We start from the raw sequence: 19,513 nt of genomic DNA on the forward strand, positions 1-19,513 counted from the left end.
TATGTGTGTGCTGTCTTAGTGGGCTGAAACACACGTACATCAGTTTGATTACAAAATGTTGACATTATGGGAAATGACTTGGTGTATGGCAACCTTTAGTGTATCCGGAATAACTGTGGTTGTGGTATTTTTATATTATTGTTTGTTTTCTTAATTACATGTAAACATCGAGGAAATAAAAACAGCACAGAAAGATAAACAGAGAAGACCGAACAAGAATAAAATAAACTCGATTTCGAAGAAACATTTATCACAAAAACGGCAAATGATGTTACGTAAAAAAAAACCCATCTTTCTCGCAGTTTGGCAACACTTCTGTTCGGTGTAGCAGAGGTTGATAGGCAGTTTATTTGTCTTGTACAGTGGTTCTAACCAACACATTTAAAGAAAGGAAAACAAATCTAAATACGTAGGAGAAGGCAACAACAACAAAAGAAATTATAATTCACATAGAGATTGAGTAAGATAATGAGAGAGAGAGAGAGAGAGAGAGAGAATGAGAGAGAGAATGAGAGAGATGGATAAAGAGAGAAAGACAGAGACAAGGACACATAGAGAGACAGAGACAAGGACAGAGATAGACAGAGACAATGACAATGACAGAGAGAGACAGAGACAGATACAAGAACAGAGACAAGGACAGAGACAGAGACAAGGACAGAGAGCGAGACAAAGACAAGGATAGAGACAGAGACAGGGACATAGAGCGAGCCAGTGCCAGAGACAGAGACAAGGACAGAGGCAAGGACAGAGACAGCTACAGAGACAAGGACAGAAATAGATACAAGGACAGAGACAGATACAAGGACAGAGACAAAGAGAGACAAGAACAGAGACAGAGAGAGAGACAGAGACAGAGACAAGGACAGAGGCAATGTCAGAGACAGATACAGAGACAAGGACAGAAATAGATACAAGGCGAGAGACAGAGAGACAAGGACAGAGACAGAGACAGAGAGAGAGAGAGACAGACAGAGACAGAGACAAGGACAGAGGCAGACAAGGACAAATATAACGGTAGAGACAGAGAGGACAAGGACAGAGAGGGAGGGGGTTAAGAGAGACAGTCTAGGATTTAAAGTTGCATACTTTGAACGATAAAGCCATTAGCATTTTCAATAGGAGTTAAAATGACGTTTTCACGATATCATGACTGCATTATAAATACAGAGCCTGGCCATGATGTCAGAATAGAACACAACAGAAATAATGGTATTCATCACCAACATCACTTCCATCACACAGACTGAATTCAAGTAACATGTCATTTCATCCTCCAGTTTCGATAGCTAAATATACTGAACTTCATTGAACACAGACTGAATTCAAGTAACATGTCATTTCATCCTCCAGTTTCGATAGCTAAATATACTGAACTTCATTGAACACAGACTGAATTCAAGTAACATGTCATTCAATGAAAACAGACTGAATTCAAGTAACATGTCACGTCATCCTCCAGTTTCGATAGCTAAATATACTGAACTTCATTGAACACGGACTGAATTCAAGTAACATGTCACTTCATCCTCCAGTTTCGATAGCTAAATACACTGAACTTCATTGAACACGGACTGAATTCAAGTAACATGTCACTTCATCCTCCAGATTCGATAGCTAAATACACTGAACTTCATTGAACACGGACTGAATTCAAGTAACATGTCACTTCATCCTCCAGTTTCGATAGCTAAATACACTGAACTTCATTGAACACGGACTGAATTCAAGTAACATGTCACTTCATCCTCCAGTTTCGATAGCTAAATACACTGAACTTCATTGAACACGGACTGAATTCAAGTAACATGTCACGTCATCCTCCAGTTTCGATAGCTAAATATACTGAACTTCATTGAACACGGACTGAATTCAAGTAACATGTCACTTCATCCTCCAGTTTCGATAGCTAAATACACTGAACTTCATTGAACACGGACTGAATTCAAGTAACATGTCACTTCATCCTCCAGTTTCGATAGCTAAATACACTGAACTTCATTGAACACGGACTGAATTCAAGTAACATGTCACTTCATCCTCCAGTTTCGATAGCTAAATACACTGAACTTCATTGAACACGGACTGAATTCAAGTAACATGTCACTTCATCCTCCAGTTTCGATAGCTAAATACACTGAACTTCATTGAACACGGACTGAATTCAAGTAACATGTCACTTCATCCTCCAGTTTCGATAGCTAAATACACTGAACTTCATTGAACACGAACTGAATTCAAGTAACATGTCACTTCATCCTCCAGTTTCGATAGCTAAATACACTGAACTTCATTGAACACGGACTGAATTCAAGTAACATGTCACTTCATCCTCCAGTTTCGATAGCTAAATACACTGAACTTCATTGAACACGGACTGAATTCAAGTAACATGTCACTTCATCCTCCAGTTTCGATAGCTAAATACACTGAACTTCATTGAACACGATGGACGCGACGTAGCCCAGTCGTAAAACGTTCGCTTAATGCGCGGTCGGTCTAGGATCGATCCCCGTCGGTGGACCCATTGGTCTATTTCTCTTTCCAGTCAGTGCTCCACAACTAGTGTAACAAAGGCCGTGGTATGTACTATCCTGCCTGTGGGATGTTGCATATAAAAGATCTCTTGCTGTTAATCGAAAAGAGTAGCCCATGAAGTGGCGACAGCGGGTTTCCTCTCTCAATATCTGTGTGGTCCTTATCCATATGGCTGACGCCATATAACCGTAAATAAAATGTGTCGAGTGCGTCGTTAAATAAAACATTTCCTTCATTGAAAACACACAACCCTATTTTCAGTTGCTAAATTCCTATTGCATGCGATAGTTTGATATATAACACGCAATAACCGCAGCTCTCGTTTACGATTCGGGGTTATTTATTGCATCCAGTTATACAAAATCAGTTAAATGTATTATGATGTGGGGGGTTTACTTTTCATATCCTTTTTAACGCTACAAATTTGACCAGTCCGTTTTCACTGAAAAATGTTAATAACCTTTCAGAAATTATATTTAGATATTTCTCAAAAAATAATTTGTTCTTTAAAATTTTGAAGGGTCTTGTCTCTTGTTGACAGATATATGCAATTGTAAATATAGATCGTATTTCCCGATTTTTATTAGTTGTGAGAGCCTATTTAACGATGTAAAAATAAATGACACCAAAACATCGCTCATTCTTTGATTCTCAAAAATACTTTTAATAATATATATATTGTTATCCAGTCATAAGTGATTCCATTACCAGCATGACCTCTCAACATAAACATGTACAATAAAAATGCCATGGATCACAGTATACATCCATCTCAGTGCATCCATGCGGATGTTACGTGTTCTAACCAGTGTTTTGTGACTGGAATATCAGAGGTCATAATATTTTCATCCAATCTGTGGGAAAACATATAAAGAATCGCTGGCCTACTAACAGGCTTGGGTACCATTGTGCAATATAAGGTTTCATCTTTCATATTAATCCATTAAGTACTATTCAGTCCAGGCAACTCAGGACATTTTGGGTCACAAGAACCCCCCAAATAGCAGACGATACATGCGTTTTGCAGACGTCAAGTATGTAAAAAGGTAATGCCTGAAATACGGACATGTGTTCTAATGGCTAGGTTGGAGTCATCTCGCCTCGAAAATAAAGGAAAGGAAAGTAATGTTCGATAAACTGTGGCTACCAGGGGCCTCGCTTAAGTTCTTTTAATGAACATTGCATTTTCTTGGCAAGTCTTGCGAGAGTGCAGACAATTGGTATATAGTTCAATAGATTTCTTTTCAGTGCTTGGTCTAGAAAATGAGAATTTGTTTGTTTTGTTTAACGACACCACTAGAGCACATTGATTAATTAATCATCGGCTATTGGATATCAAACATTTGGTAATTCTGACTCATAGTCATCAGAGGAAACCGCTAATTTTTTTTTTTTTTTCATTAGCAGCAAGGGATCTTTAATATGCACTTTTCCACAGACAGGAAAGCACATACCACGGCCTTTGACCAGTTGTGGTGCACTGGTTGGAACGAGAAAAAACATAATCAGTTGAATTGATCCTCTGGGGTGTTTCGATCCCGCGGTGCAAGCACTTCAAGCGAACACTCAACCGAGACAGAGCTAAATCCCTCCCCAGAAAATTAGAAAAAAAAGTTGTAGTCATATAGGCCACTCTTATTGAAGAGCAGTAAGGAATCTTTTATATGCACTTTCTGATAGGCACAACAGCAGGTCAGGTCAGGTCAGGTCAGGTCAGGCCATAGGTTTTAACGTACACATTCAGAACAAGCTGTTGTAGCACACGTCTGTCATGGGCGCAGGTGTCCACTTTCGCCAGCTCCTCCATCCACGACAGGAGCAGAACAGGACATGGATATGGACAAATTGATTAACGTGCAATTTTAATTTAGTGGTTGTGGTTTTGTTGTTTATTAGTAAAAATAAAACAAAAAAATATTTTATTGGGTACTTAAATTCGTGGATGAAAACCGTAGTATAAATTCGTATTATATGTATACATGCATTATATTTTTGTTGTGTTCTTAAGTTTGTTGACTAGTGCACGAATTACACGAACATTAGACGAGTGTGAATACAGGTGATTTCACAGTATGGTGTTATTGTTTTATGCATATTATAATGAAAATTGTATTACAACAACAAAAATAGACAAAATAAAGTAAAACAATTAAAGCTAAACAGAGAAAAGTGGGAAAAAAGAGCAACACATATTTAATATATACCGTAGTTAATATTCTAATTATGCAGTTTCTAAAAATACCATTGTGCAAACTGGATTGCCCTCACTAAATTAAACATGTGGTTTTTTTAATTGTTATTTATTATTAATAGGCCCTACTTAATTACTATTATTTATCGTCACTAGCTTGGCGGTTATTGGCATGTTACTATTTATATACATGTACAATGTACATACATTTTAAATTTGTTATTAACAGTATAATTATGATGTAGTTTTGTCGACTGGAGTACGCTGGCAATATTATCTTTATGAAATAAAGAATACATTTTAGTTATTATTAATAACAATTACTTTTTGTTATTGCAACTACCTTAATAAAACAGAAATTGTTTGCCTTTGATCCGCCGCGGCGCAAAATATTTCTTTTGATCAAGTATCAAAAAGAATGTAGCAAAAATAATTATGTAATGACTTGCATGACGAACATTAATTATTTCATTAATTCATTCATTTATGCATTCATCCATGCATTCATGCATTCTTTCATTCATTCAGGCGTTCATTCATTCATGCGTTCATTCATTCATTCATTCATTCAATCAATCAATCAATCAATCAATCAATCAATCAATCAATCAATCAATCATTCATTCATTCATTCATTCATGCATTGATCTATTCATCTATTCATTCATTCATGCATTCATTTATGCATTCATCCATTCATTCATCATGCATTCATTCGTCCATTCATTCATTCATTTATTCATTCATTCATTCTTTAGACATCGGGAGCGATAGCTTAGCTGTATATTTATTTCATTTCTAACTAAGATTACAATGCATTATTTTCAGAATTGAGAGGCCAGTGCCCTTCTCCATCTCCACCCCACTTTCGACGCCTATTCATTCATTTATTTTAACATCCCATAGGCGACAATGTTAGCTATGTGGTTAACAACACTATGTGCAATATATCAACCAAACTATGATCCATAAATATCAGTACCACAAACCCTACCTCATAGTATTAATTGAAGAAAGTTGAACCTTTCATGGCTCATTTTCGATATAACCGGATGTTTTCACAACACTGGTACTCCTAGTTGTGCACCAAATTGTAGTACCCTATACATGTTTCATACACAAGAAAGGAAGGAAATGGTTTATTTAACGACGCATTCAACACATTTTATTTTCGGTTATATGGCGTCAGACATATGGTTAAGGACCACACAGATATTGAGGGAGGAAACCCGCTGTCGCCACTTCATGGGCTACTTTTTTCGATTAGCAGCAAGGGATCTTTTATATGCACCATCCAACAGACAGGATAATACATACCACGGCCTTTGGTGTACCAGTTGTGGTGCACTGGCTGGAGCGAGAATTAGCCCAATGGGCCCACCGACGGGGAGCGGTCCCAAACCGATCGCGCACCAACTAAACCGTAATAAGGCATAAAACAAATTGCTGTTTATTATTTGAAATATATGGCGTACTAAAGTAGGAGTTGAATATCCGTCCGATAATCTTCAAATTCTGCCGGCCGGAATCAAAACATGTTGGCCCGAAACAAAACATGTTGGCCCGAATCAAAAGCTTCCGGACAAAACCTGACTGACTAATGGTGTATATAAATTCGCTTGGTATGAGACGGCCCCTGTAACTGCTGCACAAGGCGGAATCGCCCAGTGGCAATCACGTGATCTACGTCTCGAAATAGATCGCCGAGCTTTGTAATTGTTGCGACGGAGTGTCACGAAGCGTAGCTGAATGTGGATGCTGTCGGGTTTCTTTCTGTAGTATGTGTATTAGTGATTAATATGTGGATTTTTTTTGTATCAGTTAACTCGAAAATGATCGATGTAAAGGTATTTGACGTCAAACATAGGATTGTTGTGGTATTAGAGCGGGAATCTTTGCCTACCGTTTGGTAGTCAGGAATTGCCAAAAATATACATAGGTTGGTCTCCGACTGTAATGAGAGCGTATTTATGTCCAAATGTCCGTCTAGCTCTCTTACAGTCAGAGTACTCGGGCTATTTCGACCCCTGTTTAGTTTACTTATTAGATGTCGATCTATTGTTGCTCAGTATACTTCCCATTCGGTATGCAGTTTGACTGGGCTGTCCACCACCTCACCATAAAAAAAAATACGAAAAGAACGCTCTATGTTACAATGTGCTCTAGTGGTGTCGTTAAACAACAACAAACTTTCACCTTAAACCCTATGTTACTGTGTCCTGGTTCCTTTATACTGCACTCACTCCAACCACCTCCACAAGACCCCCACTCCTACCCCCGGCGCCGCCTCGGTCTCATTCCAGTTACTTTACATTATACATGACCCTGATATGTACACATGTACTGTTATAGTTTTATCTTCAGTTGTTACTTCTGGGTTGTTGTTTCTTCCATTTTCAAAACAGCTATTCCAGTTTCCTGACATGAATCGGAATAGAAACAAGCAAACAATTTACGCCTTTTTAGGACACGACAACGAGACAATAAAATAATTTATGTTCCAGATCTATGGATTAACAATAACCACCCGACTTCAACTTGACACAGAAGATATCACGTCGTGAATGGAGCACGCGCACAATTATTGCGCCACGTTACTCGATGGGTCCCATGGGAACAAGTAACTCTTAATGGCTGCCATTTCGGAAAGTAGGCCAACTAACCTCAATGCTGTGTGTGTGTGTGTGTGTGGGGGGGGGGGGGGGGATTGTAGTTTTTTCGTGGGTTTTTTGTTTGTTGTTATGTTTTTAACGGAGTTAAAAATTGTTTTGGAGGTTTTCTTTCTTTATTTGTTTATTTGTTAGTTTCTTTGTTGTAGGTTTGTTTGGGGGATTGGTGTGGTGGTGGTGGCGGTGGTGTGTGTGCGTGTGTGTGTGTGTGTGTGTGTGTGTGTGTGTGTGTGCCTGCGCGCGCGAGTATGTGTGTGTGTTGTTTTTGTTTTCGTGGGGTCGTTTTTTCTTTTTTATTTGTTTGTTTATTTGTATGTTGTTGTTTTTGTTTTGTTTTTAGGAAGTTTTTTTTTCTGTGGTTATTGATTATTTCAGACTTTTAATAACAAAAAAGAAGATCTTGAAGATATTACATGGGTGTTCAGTACATACTTTGTTTATAACACCAAGTTCTGGAAATTCCAATGTACAGTACCCTAAACAAGAAAACAAAATCATGAATTTTGTTTAGAGACAGTAGTGAAACAGTACACGGAATACATGTTTCGTACACACCCGTTGTAGAGAATATTATGCGTTATGTTTTGTTACACATAGTTGTTTACATACGTACCTGTGTTAACAATTTCAAGACATACGACTGGCTGCTCCTAGGTGATGACCAGAGCCCCGTTCCACAAAGCGATCTTAGTTCTAAGATCACTTTAAGTGCACAAGGTAGGCACGTACTTAAGGCGATCTTAGAGCTATGATCACTTCTTGGAACGGGGCCCAGGTCACCAATGCCATACGTCCAATAAATTTTTAAAAACGCGATAGAAATCGATTACACTGTGACGTATAATTAACCTGAAAATCATGTGTCTGTGACGCGTAAGTCAGCTACAAGTGCAACGGCTGTAAATAACTTGTAGTCGAAAAAGATGTTAACATTTGCTTAAAACTTGGTTTTTGAGTATATGTAAGAAATAGAATAATACATTCGTGTCCGTTAGATACCATTTATCTCACAACTCGTTGTTTAAAAACGTACCAAACTCGCTTTCGCACGTTCTATTTATTTTTAAAACAACTCATTGTGAGATAAATGGCATCCAACGGCCACTCCTGTATTAATCTCTATTTAACAGCAGTTACTGGCAGAGTGTCTGGAAGGTTCGCGAACAATTTCACTTCTTTCTCTTTTATCTCCATAGACGTACGGGCTCCCAACTCTGTATTAGAGCAGGCCGATTTTCCCCGAATTCAATGAAAATGCTCGAAGCTGTGTAGCAATATTTATTTGTTTTAGCAATACGACCAAACAGCTAAATAGGGTTGCAAATCAATTACTATGTTGTCATGGATTACAACCAATATTGTTGGTAGAATGATGAAACTACGTGTATATGGTGAAAAGGGTTCACGTCAGCTTATTTTGCTCGAATTTCACTGTCAGTTTTGTTCGAATTTGATGATTTGCTCCAGCACGGGCGGAAAGGCAGTAAACATTGCAATTTGGTATATATCTACAAAGACATAACATTGTTTATAAAATCAATGCAGTAATGCATATTATCCTAAAAGAAATACCTGAGCTTAGTTCGCATTAAAATGCATTTTTAATTATTACTTGATGTCACGGGGATCCTATAATACCCGTAACTGAATGAAACACGATTATCCAAATATCTCTCCTAACTGTATATCTATTAGATCTCTCTGTATCGGGCAGTTATACCCGCGTGGCTCGTCTAGGTATGATCAGAGATAAGATCTTATATATAAAGTATAAGTAATATAGCACGTTTAGTTCACTAGAAAACACAACAAAAACACAATACACTTTGGAATCTGTATTGATACTACGCTGACAAATGTATTGCCGCAGTAGTTAATTAACAACAACAAATAATAACAACCCAGAACTGATTACTTATCGCCTGAGGGCACATCGCGGCACCGCCCCCTATCAAGTGATATTTCCACAGCGACCAAGACGGCATATTTTTCTTAGAAGCCTAGACTGATCATCGCCTAGTTCGCCAGCAATACCCCGATCGTACCGAACTAGCGGAGGTATTACGTAACTACTGGCCACATGGCCTCCGCAACTGGTCGGGCTGTGTATTGGAAAGAGCACGACCAACGTCGCGCAGAGGTATTACGTAACAAAGTGCCCACCTGGGTTTAAGTGCATATTGGAACTGCACACGGTCCTCTAAAACAATTAATATCGCCACAGGCGAAAACAAAATTATGAGCATGTCCCGTCACACTTGAGCTTCTACAAATGCCAGGACAACCAAAAACACATTGGATTCGCAAAAATGATAATATGAGTAAGAAGCTGATATTATCATATTAATGAGTGATTTAATGAAAAAAAGGGAGAGAAATCCTGCAATAATTGAAAACCACTTTAGGTACAGATCGAAAATTAGAGTCACACTAATATGACAAAACATTAGAGCCGTTTTCAATGTACACTGGGCGGAGGGGGGTGTAAATTTTCGGCGCGGCGCGGGTGAAGTGCACGAGCGTTTAAGCGGGAAAGGGTTTCGGGGGTCGAAATCTCTTCCTGCTCGATGCAAATTTTCCTTTTTTTTAAATATATTTTGCGGAAGATGGTGACTCAAACCCTCTTGGATATTAAGCTCGCCAGTCGAGACCCACCTGCAAAATTAGGTCAAGTCAGGTGATAGGTTTTAACGTTCACAATTGGGAACAAGCTGCTGTAGCAAACGCCTGTCATGGAGCGGGACGAAACCCAGTGGTAAAGCGCACACCTGATACGCGGTTGCTCTAGGATCGATCCCCGTCGGTGGGCCCATTTGGGTTATTTCTCGATTCAGCCAGTGCACCACTACTGATATATCAAAGGCCGTGGTATGTGCTATCCTGTCTGTGGGATGATGCATATAAAAGATCCCTTACTACTAATGAAAAATGTGGCGGGTTTCCACTCTATGTCAAAATTGCCAAATCTAATAGCTGATGATTAATCAATGTATTCAAATGGTATCGTTAAACAAAACAAAGATACACATGCCTGTAAGGGGCGCAGGTGTAGACTTTCACTACCTTCACCGCACTTACTGTTTGCATTTACCATAGTTTGACACCCAATAGCCGATGTATTTTTAGTGCTGGGGTGTCGTCAAACATTCATTCATTCATTCATTCATTCATTATACCTTCACCGTCCAGGACAGGAAAGCCTGCAAAATTCATACACACGCGCCTGTATGGTGTCAAATGTATTTGCATAATATGACAGATGAACTAACACATGCAGATAAGCACCCCCGGCATTACAAGTGGCAGAGCTCTAATTAGAGAAGAAACACGGCGAGACAGAGAGCTCACAGAGTGAGATTGACAAACACACCTCGTGCATACCAAACAGCTGTACCAGTGACCCGGGTCAGTCCACGCATATACTACACAACACCGGGAACGCACAACCAAATTTATATAAGTTTCTTTTATTTAACGACACCACTAGAGCACATTGATTTATTAATCATCGGACTTTGGACGTCAAACATTTGGTAATGCTGACATAGTCTTAGAGAGGAAACCCGCTACATCTCTTTCATTAGTAGCAAGGGATCTTTTATATGTACTTCTCTCTGTCTCTGTCTGTCTGTCTGTCTGTCTCTCCCTCCCCCTCTCTCTCTCTCTCTCTCTCCATCCATCTATCTAGCGCTCTATCTTTGTCACTTTCCCCGGCTTTAGAAAGGTAAAATTACAGTAACCGCATGTTGACCAATCCAATACCAACAAGAAATTATTTTGGGGATACGTAATCGGTTAAACGAATAAATGTAACACTTGATATTTCTTTCTATTACCATACTGTACCATCAAACCACACACCAACTCATAACATTACAGTCGAACGAGAAAACCGGCCCGGTGGCGTCGTGGTTAGGCCATTGGTCTACAGGCTGGTAGGTACTGGGTTCGGATCCCAGTCGAGGCATGAGATTTTTAATTCAGATAACGACTCCAAACCCTGAGTGAGTGCTCCGCAAGGCTCAATGGGTAGGTGTAAACCACTTGCACCGACCAGTGATCCATAACTTGTTCAACAAAGGCCATGGTTTGTGCTATCCTGCCTGTGGGAAGCGCAAATAAAATATCCCTTGCTGCTAATCGGAAGAGTAGCCCATGTAGTGGCGACAGCAGGTTTCCTCTCAAAATCTGTGTGGTCCTTAACCATATGTCTGACGCCATATAACCGAAAATAAAATGTGTTGAGTGCGTCGTTAAATAAAAACATTTCTTTCTTTCTTTCGAACGAGAAACAGCAAGACAAAAAAAAGAGCTCAAATCAGTTTGAAAATGGCTTTCCGATGGATTGTAACTTTGAATTTGAATGCAATTTGAAAATTAATGCATTTAGTCTTTTTCCTTATAGACATAAAATAATGTTGATTTCCGTTGAGTTTGGTTAGTTAAGCGTCTACTCCTAAACGAGCGCGGAGCTGGTAATCCGGGTAACACAATTACGTCTGATAAACAAATGCTTAGGGTCAGTCCAAAACTAACACAACTGAAGGGTGGTATTTTTGTCAGAACTCGTTTCAACCAATACAAGAAAGGAGGAATGTTTCAACATATTTTAAAAACTGTCATATGGCGATGGACGTATGGTTACGGATCACACAGATAAGGAAAGAGGAAACCCGCTGTCGCTACGCAATGGACTACCCTTTCCGATTATCAGCAAGGGATCGTTTATATGCATTATCCCACAGACATGATAGTACATACTACGGTCTTTGTTATACCAGCTGTGGAGCAATGGCTGGAACGGGGTTGGCGGGGTTATAGGTTAAACACAATCTAATGATGTAGGTCTTTTCAGATGGATCACGTGATAGATTTTCGTTTCAGCCAGTGTACCACAACGGGTATAGCAAATTGTGTGGTATGTTACCAAATGTTGTGGTATGTTGTATGCTGTCTCTGTAAAATTTCATACAGTAGTCACCTCATCCCTTCCAGCCCTTCCTTCTCTCATTCTCCAGACCAAGAGTCTTAATTAGAATACTAATTAAAATCTAAAAGTCCAAGTGTGAACAATGCTCTGGGATGTTATCATCAAGGCCGCCACCGACATTACCACAATCATGACCCCAACTATTACTACCACTACAACCACCATGATCACAACCACTACCACCACCATAACCCCAACTATCACAACCACTACCACCACCATCATGACCCCAACTATCACAACCACTACCTCCATCATGACCCCAACTACCACAACCACTACCACCATCATTACCCCAACTATCAACAGACACAACCACTACCACCATCACGACCCCAACTATCACAACCACTACCACCATCATGACCCCAACTATCACAATCACTACCACCATCATGACCCCAACTATCACAATCACTACCACCACCACCATGACCCCAACTATTACAACCACTACCACCATCATGACTCCATCTATCACAACCAATACCACCACCATGACCCCAACTCTATCACAATCACTACCACCATCATGACCCCAACTATCACAATCACTACCACCATCATGACCCCAACTATCACAATCACTACCACCACCATGACCCCAACTATTACAACCACTACCACCATCATGACTCCATCTATCACAATCACTACCACCACCATGACCCCAAATATCACAACCACTACCACCACCATGACCCCAACTCTATCACAATCACTACCACCATCATGACCCCAACTATCACAACCACTACCACCACCATGACCCCAACTCTATCACAATCACTACCACCATCATGACCCCAACTATCACAACCACTACCACCACCATCATGACCCCAACTACCACAACCACTACCACCATCATGACCCTAACTATCACAACCAATACCACCATCATGACTCCAACTATCACAACCAATACCACCATCATGACTCCAACTATCACAACCACTACCACCATCATGACTCCAACTATCACAACCACTACCACCATCATGACTCCAACTATCACAACCAATACCACCACCATGACCCCAACTATCACAACCACTACCACCATCATGACCCCAACTATCAACATACACAACCACTACCACCATCATGACCCCAACTATCAACAGACACAACCGCTACCACCATCATGACCCCAACTATCACAACCACTACCACCATCATGACCCCAACTATTACAACCACTACCACCATCATGACTCCATCTATCACAATCACTACCACCACCATGACCCCAACTATCACAACCACTACCACCATCATGACCCCAACTATCACAATCACTACCACCACCACCATGACCCCAACTATTACAACCACTACCACCATCATGACTCCATCTATCACAACCAATACCACCACCATGACCCCAACTCTATCACAATCACTACCACCATCATGACCCCAACTATCACAATCACTACCACCATCATGACCCCAACTATCACAACCACTACCACCATCATGACCCCAACTATCACAACCACTACCACCATCATGACCCCAACTATCACAACCACTACCACCATCATGACTCCAACTATCACAACCACTACCACCATCATGACCCCAACTATCACAACCACTACCACCATCATGACTCCAACTATCACAACCACTACCACCATCATGACCCCAACTATCACAATCACTACCACCACCACCATGACCCCAACTATTACAACCACTACCACCATCATGACTCCATCTATCACAACCAATACCACCACCATGACCCCAACTCTATCACAATCACTACCACCATCATGACCCCAACTATCACAATCACTACCACCATCATGACCCCAACTATCACAACCACTACCACCATCATGACCCCAACTATCACAACCACTACCACCATCATGACCCCAACTATCACAACCACTACCACCATCATGACTCCAATTATCACAACCACTACCATCATCATGACCCCAAATATCACAACCACTACCACCATCATGACTCCAACTATCACAACCACTACCACCATCATGACTCCAACTATCACAACCACTACCACCATCATGACCCCAACTATCACAATCAGTACCACCATCATGACCCCAACTACCACTACCGCCATCATGACCCCAACTACCACTACCGCCATCATGACCCCAACTACCACTACCACCATCATGACCCCAACTACCACTACCGCCATCATGACCCCAACTACCACTACCACCATCATGACCCCAACTACCACTACCGCCATCATGACCCCAACTACCACTACCGCCATCATGACCCCAACTACCACTACCGCCATCATGACCCCAACTACCACTACCGCCATCATGACCCCAATCAGCACTGAAGTCGTTATCTGTATCACCACATCACTAACACCACAATCGCCACCACCACTAAGGACACCACTACTACCAATAACAACACCACCACCAATAGCAATACACCAGCCAGCACTACCAGCACAGTCACCACTACTACTACCACCGCCATGACAACCACACCACCATCACCACCTCCACCACCCACGCCCCATTGCGATCATTTTTAGAACAGTTCATTTGTAGTGGCACGCATTCTTTATGTTCATCAAGAATGTTTTTAGAATATGTTATTTCCAGTAGTTGTTTTCCAAAAAAAGAACATATAAAGAGAGAGGTGCTGTGAATAAATAACCTTGCCGGAGTGTGCATATCTTGCTGGTAGATCAATGAGTTCATGGTGACAAACGAGAGTTGTTCAGCTGAAAGATAATATGGGTTTCAGTACACGCACTGATATAATACAGGTCTTTAAACATCCACAAAGGCGGATCCAAGGAAGAGACCAGGGGGGACCTGTTCCCCTAAGCCACCCACACCACCCACAAATTAATGTGCCTCGTTTAGAAGAATTTGTTTTGAATTTTTCATTGATTTGCCATTTTCACGGAATTGGTCCACGTGCCCTTTTGCTTTTGCTCCCCTCCCTAAAAATAAATCCTGGCTCCGCTCGTGATCCATGGGCCGGTTCTTGGGTGGTCTTTGGTTTCAGGGTAAATTAACCTTTGCTTTGGCATCTTTAAAAAAGGTTAACGCACGGGGATGTAGTTTTGTTACCTCGGTGAGAGAGATATGGGATGATCCGCTGCTCACACTACTAGCAAACTCCTTCGGAAAAAAACAAGGGATTTTTATATTGACTTCCCACTTTGACGTGGGTCATTGGTCGGAATGGTGTGGGGAGTCCATGGTGAGACCTCTGTCATAAAGTATCACACATAATAATTACATCATGTAATTAAGAAAATGTCCATGGCAAAAACAAAAACCATGTTGTGGAAAACTAATTCATATAGTATACAGCGAAAAGGCGCCGTGTAGAATGAAAAACTCCACGGCATTGCGATTGTCCTGGACAATTACAGGGGTTGTATAATATGGCCGATCTCAATGGTTAAAACAACAACAAACAAACAAAAACAACATAAACAAAATCAGAAACAAAAAACAGAAACAAAAACAAAAGACAACGCGTCAAAGCAAAGCAAACATAAGCCCCCCCCCCCCCCAAAAAAAAAAAAAAAAAAAAAAAAAATAATAATAATAATAAATAATTTAATTAAAAACAAAGCAAAAACAAAACAGTACATTTCAATCTACTGCTATTTGGTGTCTATATCGACAACATGTATTAGCGAAGAACGGGAATAGAATTTGATTGGCCGAATGAATAGACTTGTTCTTGTACGGATGACCTCGTTATAGTAAAGGGGGCGGGGCGTAGCCCAGTGGTAAAGCGTTCGCTCGATGCGCGGTCGGTCTAGGGTCGATCCATTGGGTTATTTCTCGTTCCAGCCAGTGCTCCACAACTGGTGCAACAAAGGCCGTGGTATATACTATCCTGTCTGTGGGATGGTGCATATAAAAGATCCCTTGCTGCTAATCGAAAGAGTAGTCAATGAAGTGGCGACAGCGGATTTCCTCTCTCAATATATGTGTGGTCCTTAATCATATGTCTGACGCCATATAACCGTAAATAAAATGTGTTGAGCGCGTCGTTAAATAAAACATTTCCTTCCTTCCTTCCTTCGTTATAGTAAAACTGTCCTTTATTCCTTATGTAGCGCAGCACGGGATCCATAAAACAGAATTATTTCTTATTTTTCTTATTTCTTATATTTCGAGACTAGTCCTAATTGGCTCATATTATGCTAGTTTGAGAAAATAATAGTGAGAAAAATAATCGATCAGACATTGTTACTGGCTAACCTCGATCTTGGATTTTATTACAGTTAAACGTGTAACAATAAACTGTAAAGTGACACATTAATATTGACCGTTATTAACCTGTTTTCATTCTCTCTGTAAATTGATATTCCATTGCATCCATATGCACTTTTATGGGCTTTGAAGTGCAACGGTATAAACGTTTATATATATGTATGTATGTATATAATTTAGTAACATAATTGTCTGACATGACAGACACCACACTGACTTATTATAAATACACTGAAATATATTAGGAACGCATCGCCAGTGTAAACGTAGTGAAAATGAATGATGCAATAAGCAAGCAATGTGACTTTCTACTGCAAAAATATGTTCACTGTTGTAAGACATCCTTTACCGAACGTGAAAAGCAAAATGTCAACATGGACATGGCTTAAATAGTAAACAGTTGTGAGACATCCTTTACCGAACGTGAAAAGCAAAATGTCAACATGGACATGGCTCAAATAGTAAACAGGTGTGAGACATCTTTTACTTAACGTGAAAAGCAAAATGTCAACATGGACATGGCTTAAATAGTAAACAGTTGTGAGACATCCTTTACCGAACGTGAAAAGCAAAATGTCAACATGGACATGGCTTAAATGGCAATGTGAGACATACTTTACCGAATGTGAAAAGCAAAATGTCAACATGAAAAGTTAACATGGACCTGGCTTAAGTAGAAAAAGTGTTGTGAGACATCTTTTACTGAACGTGAAAAGCAAAATGTCAACAAGATCATAGCTCAAGTGTTAATGGGGAGGACAGGTATCTTCGTTTGACGACAACTCACCACTTTTAAACTACGGCTATTTGGTGTCTAACATGTACGTTTCATTTTAAGGTGGTTTTAGTGGAAACAATTGTATATGTTATATAACATAGTTATTGCCATTTGGTTGGTGGAGAGGAAGACAGAAACCCGCTGCCGCCACATAACCTGCTATTAACAATATAACATGAACAGAACATATCACGGTCTTTGGTGTACCATTCGTGGATCACTAATTGGGACGGGGGAAAACACAATACCACTAAGAGGATCGATCCTGCGACCCATCAGGCATCAGGCAAGCGCTCTACTAGAGGCGAATCCAATACAATACAATACAATACAATACAATACAATCTTTATTGCAACCATTGTATGAGTACACTGGTTAAGGGGACAGATTGACATTTAATAAGAGAAAGAGAAAGCAAACATAGGAACTAGTTATAACAAGAGTAAACAACAGAGATTTAATATACATAGCTGCATCCCAGACAGAAAACCAGGGAACCTGTCCCCTCTAAATATATTCAAGTGCCGCGTTTGTTGTGGGTTCCAGCCAGTGCACCACGACTGGTATATCAAAAGCCGTGGTATGTGCTATCCTGTCTGTGGGATGGTACCAATGAAAGATATCTTGCTACTAATGATTTTTTTTAGCGGGTTTCCTCTCGAAGACTATATGTCAGAATTACCAAATGTTTGACATTCAATAGCTGATGATTAATAAATCAATGTCCTCTAGTGGTGTCCTTAAACAAAACAAACAAACTTTTGTCCTTGATTTTTTTTAAATTGGGTTGCCTTTATCATGACTTGGTCCATGTGCCTTTTGCCCCTAGTCCACCGAAAATACTTTTACTTGATCTGTCCCTGGCTACCACTTAGCAATTGTAACATTTCGTCCTTAGATAATGCTGATGTAAATGGCCCACAGCAATGTAGTGACTCGTATTTCTGTATATTCGATGATAACTGATGTTACGTTCTTTTGGACGTCAGTCCACACACCTACCACTGACCTATATCGTTATGGTCACTACAGCTGTTTACCACACGCTTCATGTCACGAGAAAGTGATAAATCTGCCGTAAAATCCAGTAATATCATGTTGTGATTGCAGAATGTTTTGATGAAGTAATTAATGCTAAGCTAGATATCGTTAGCGTTAAACTGGTCTTAATCAGAGGATCTCGTGATGGCCTATAACGAAAGATGGCTGATTAACGAAAGATGGCTGATTAACTTACTCGACGAGAGTTCTGTAAGCGTCAGCAGAAAAAACCGATATTGAAACCGTCAGCAGAAATAACCATGTTGAAACCGTCAGTAGAAATAACCATATTCATACATCAATACATACATACATACCATACCATACCATACCATACCATACCATACCATACCATACCATACCATACCATACCATACCATACCATACCATACCATACCATACCACACATACCATACCATACCATACCATACCATACCATACATTCATACATACATACAATACATAGATATTCAAACATGGGTTGTAGGCCCTACGTATATATTCGGCTAACTGAACATTCGATGCCACGGCATGAGAGACAAGGTGTGAGGACAAAAAATATTTTATTAACTTAGCCAGTGCGCAATATCTGTGTATGTACTTATATACTTACATATACACATACATATACACACTTAAGTATGAATATACGCATATACGCACACATATACATGCACATCATTATACATTTATACACGTTATCCGTGTGATTTACCATACATGGGTACATAATTATGGTTACATAAATATGGTATTAACTGTCATTATCTTTATGACATGTTACGATAATTTAGTACGAGAGTACTAAGCGTTTTGAATATTCTTTAACGAGCTAGTAACCAACCTCGTTGGATGATATCAGCATCAGTTGTATAGTACATACAACCACACACGTACTTTATGTTTCTTTGTTATACACTGATTGGTGAGACACCATGCGTTATTTTTTATCACACATGGTTGTTTACACATGTACGTGTGGTAAAAATTTCAAGACATACGACTGGCTGCTCCTAGGTGATGACCACTGCCATACATCCAATGAA

The 19,513-nt window shown here is 40.0% G+C and overlaps 1 protein-coding gene across 1 annotated transcript; it reads left to right on the top strand.

Annotated features, from left to right (window-relative positions):
* Window positions 1-12,644: 12,644 nt before the first annotated feature.
* Window positions 12,645-13,124, top strand: LOC121389170 (lateral signaling target protein 2 homolog). Its single transcript, XM_041520777.1, has one exon. It carries the CDS (start codon window positions 12,645-12,647, stop codon window positions 13,122-13,124), a length of 480 nt encoding a protein of 159 aa, XP_041376711.1.
* The last annotated feature ends 6,389 nt before the right edge of the window (window positions 13,125-19,513 follow it).

Source organism: Gigantopelta aegis, chromosome 14 (assembly GCF_016097555.1).
Source record: "Gigantopelta aegis isolate Gae_Host chromosome 14, Gae_host_genome, whole genome shotgun sequence".
NCBI lineage: Eukaryota > Metazoa > Mollusca > Gastropoda > Neomphalida > Peltospiridae > Gigantopelta > Gigantopelta aegis.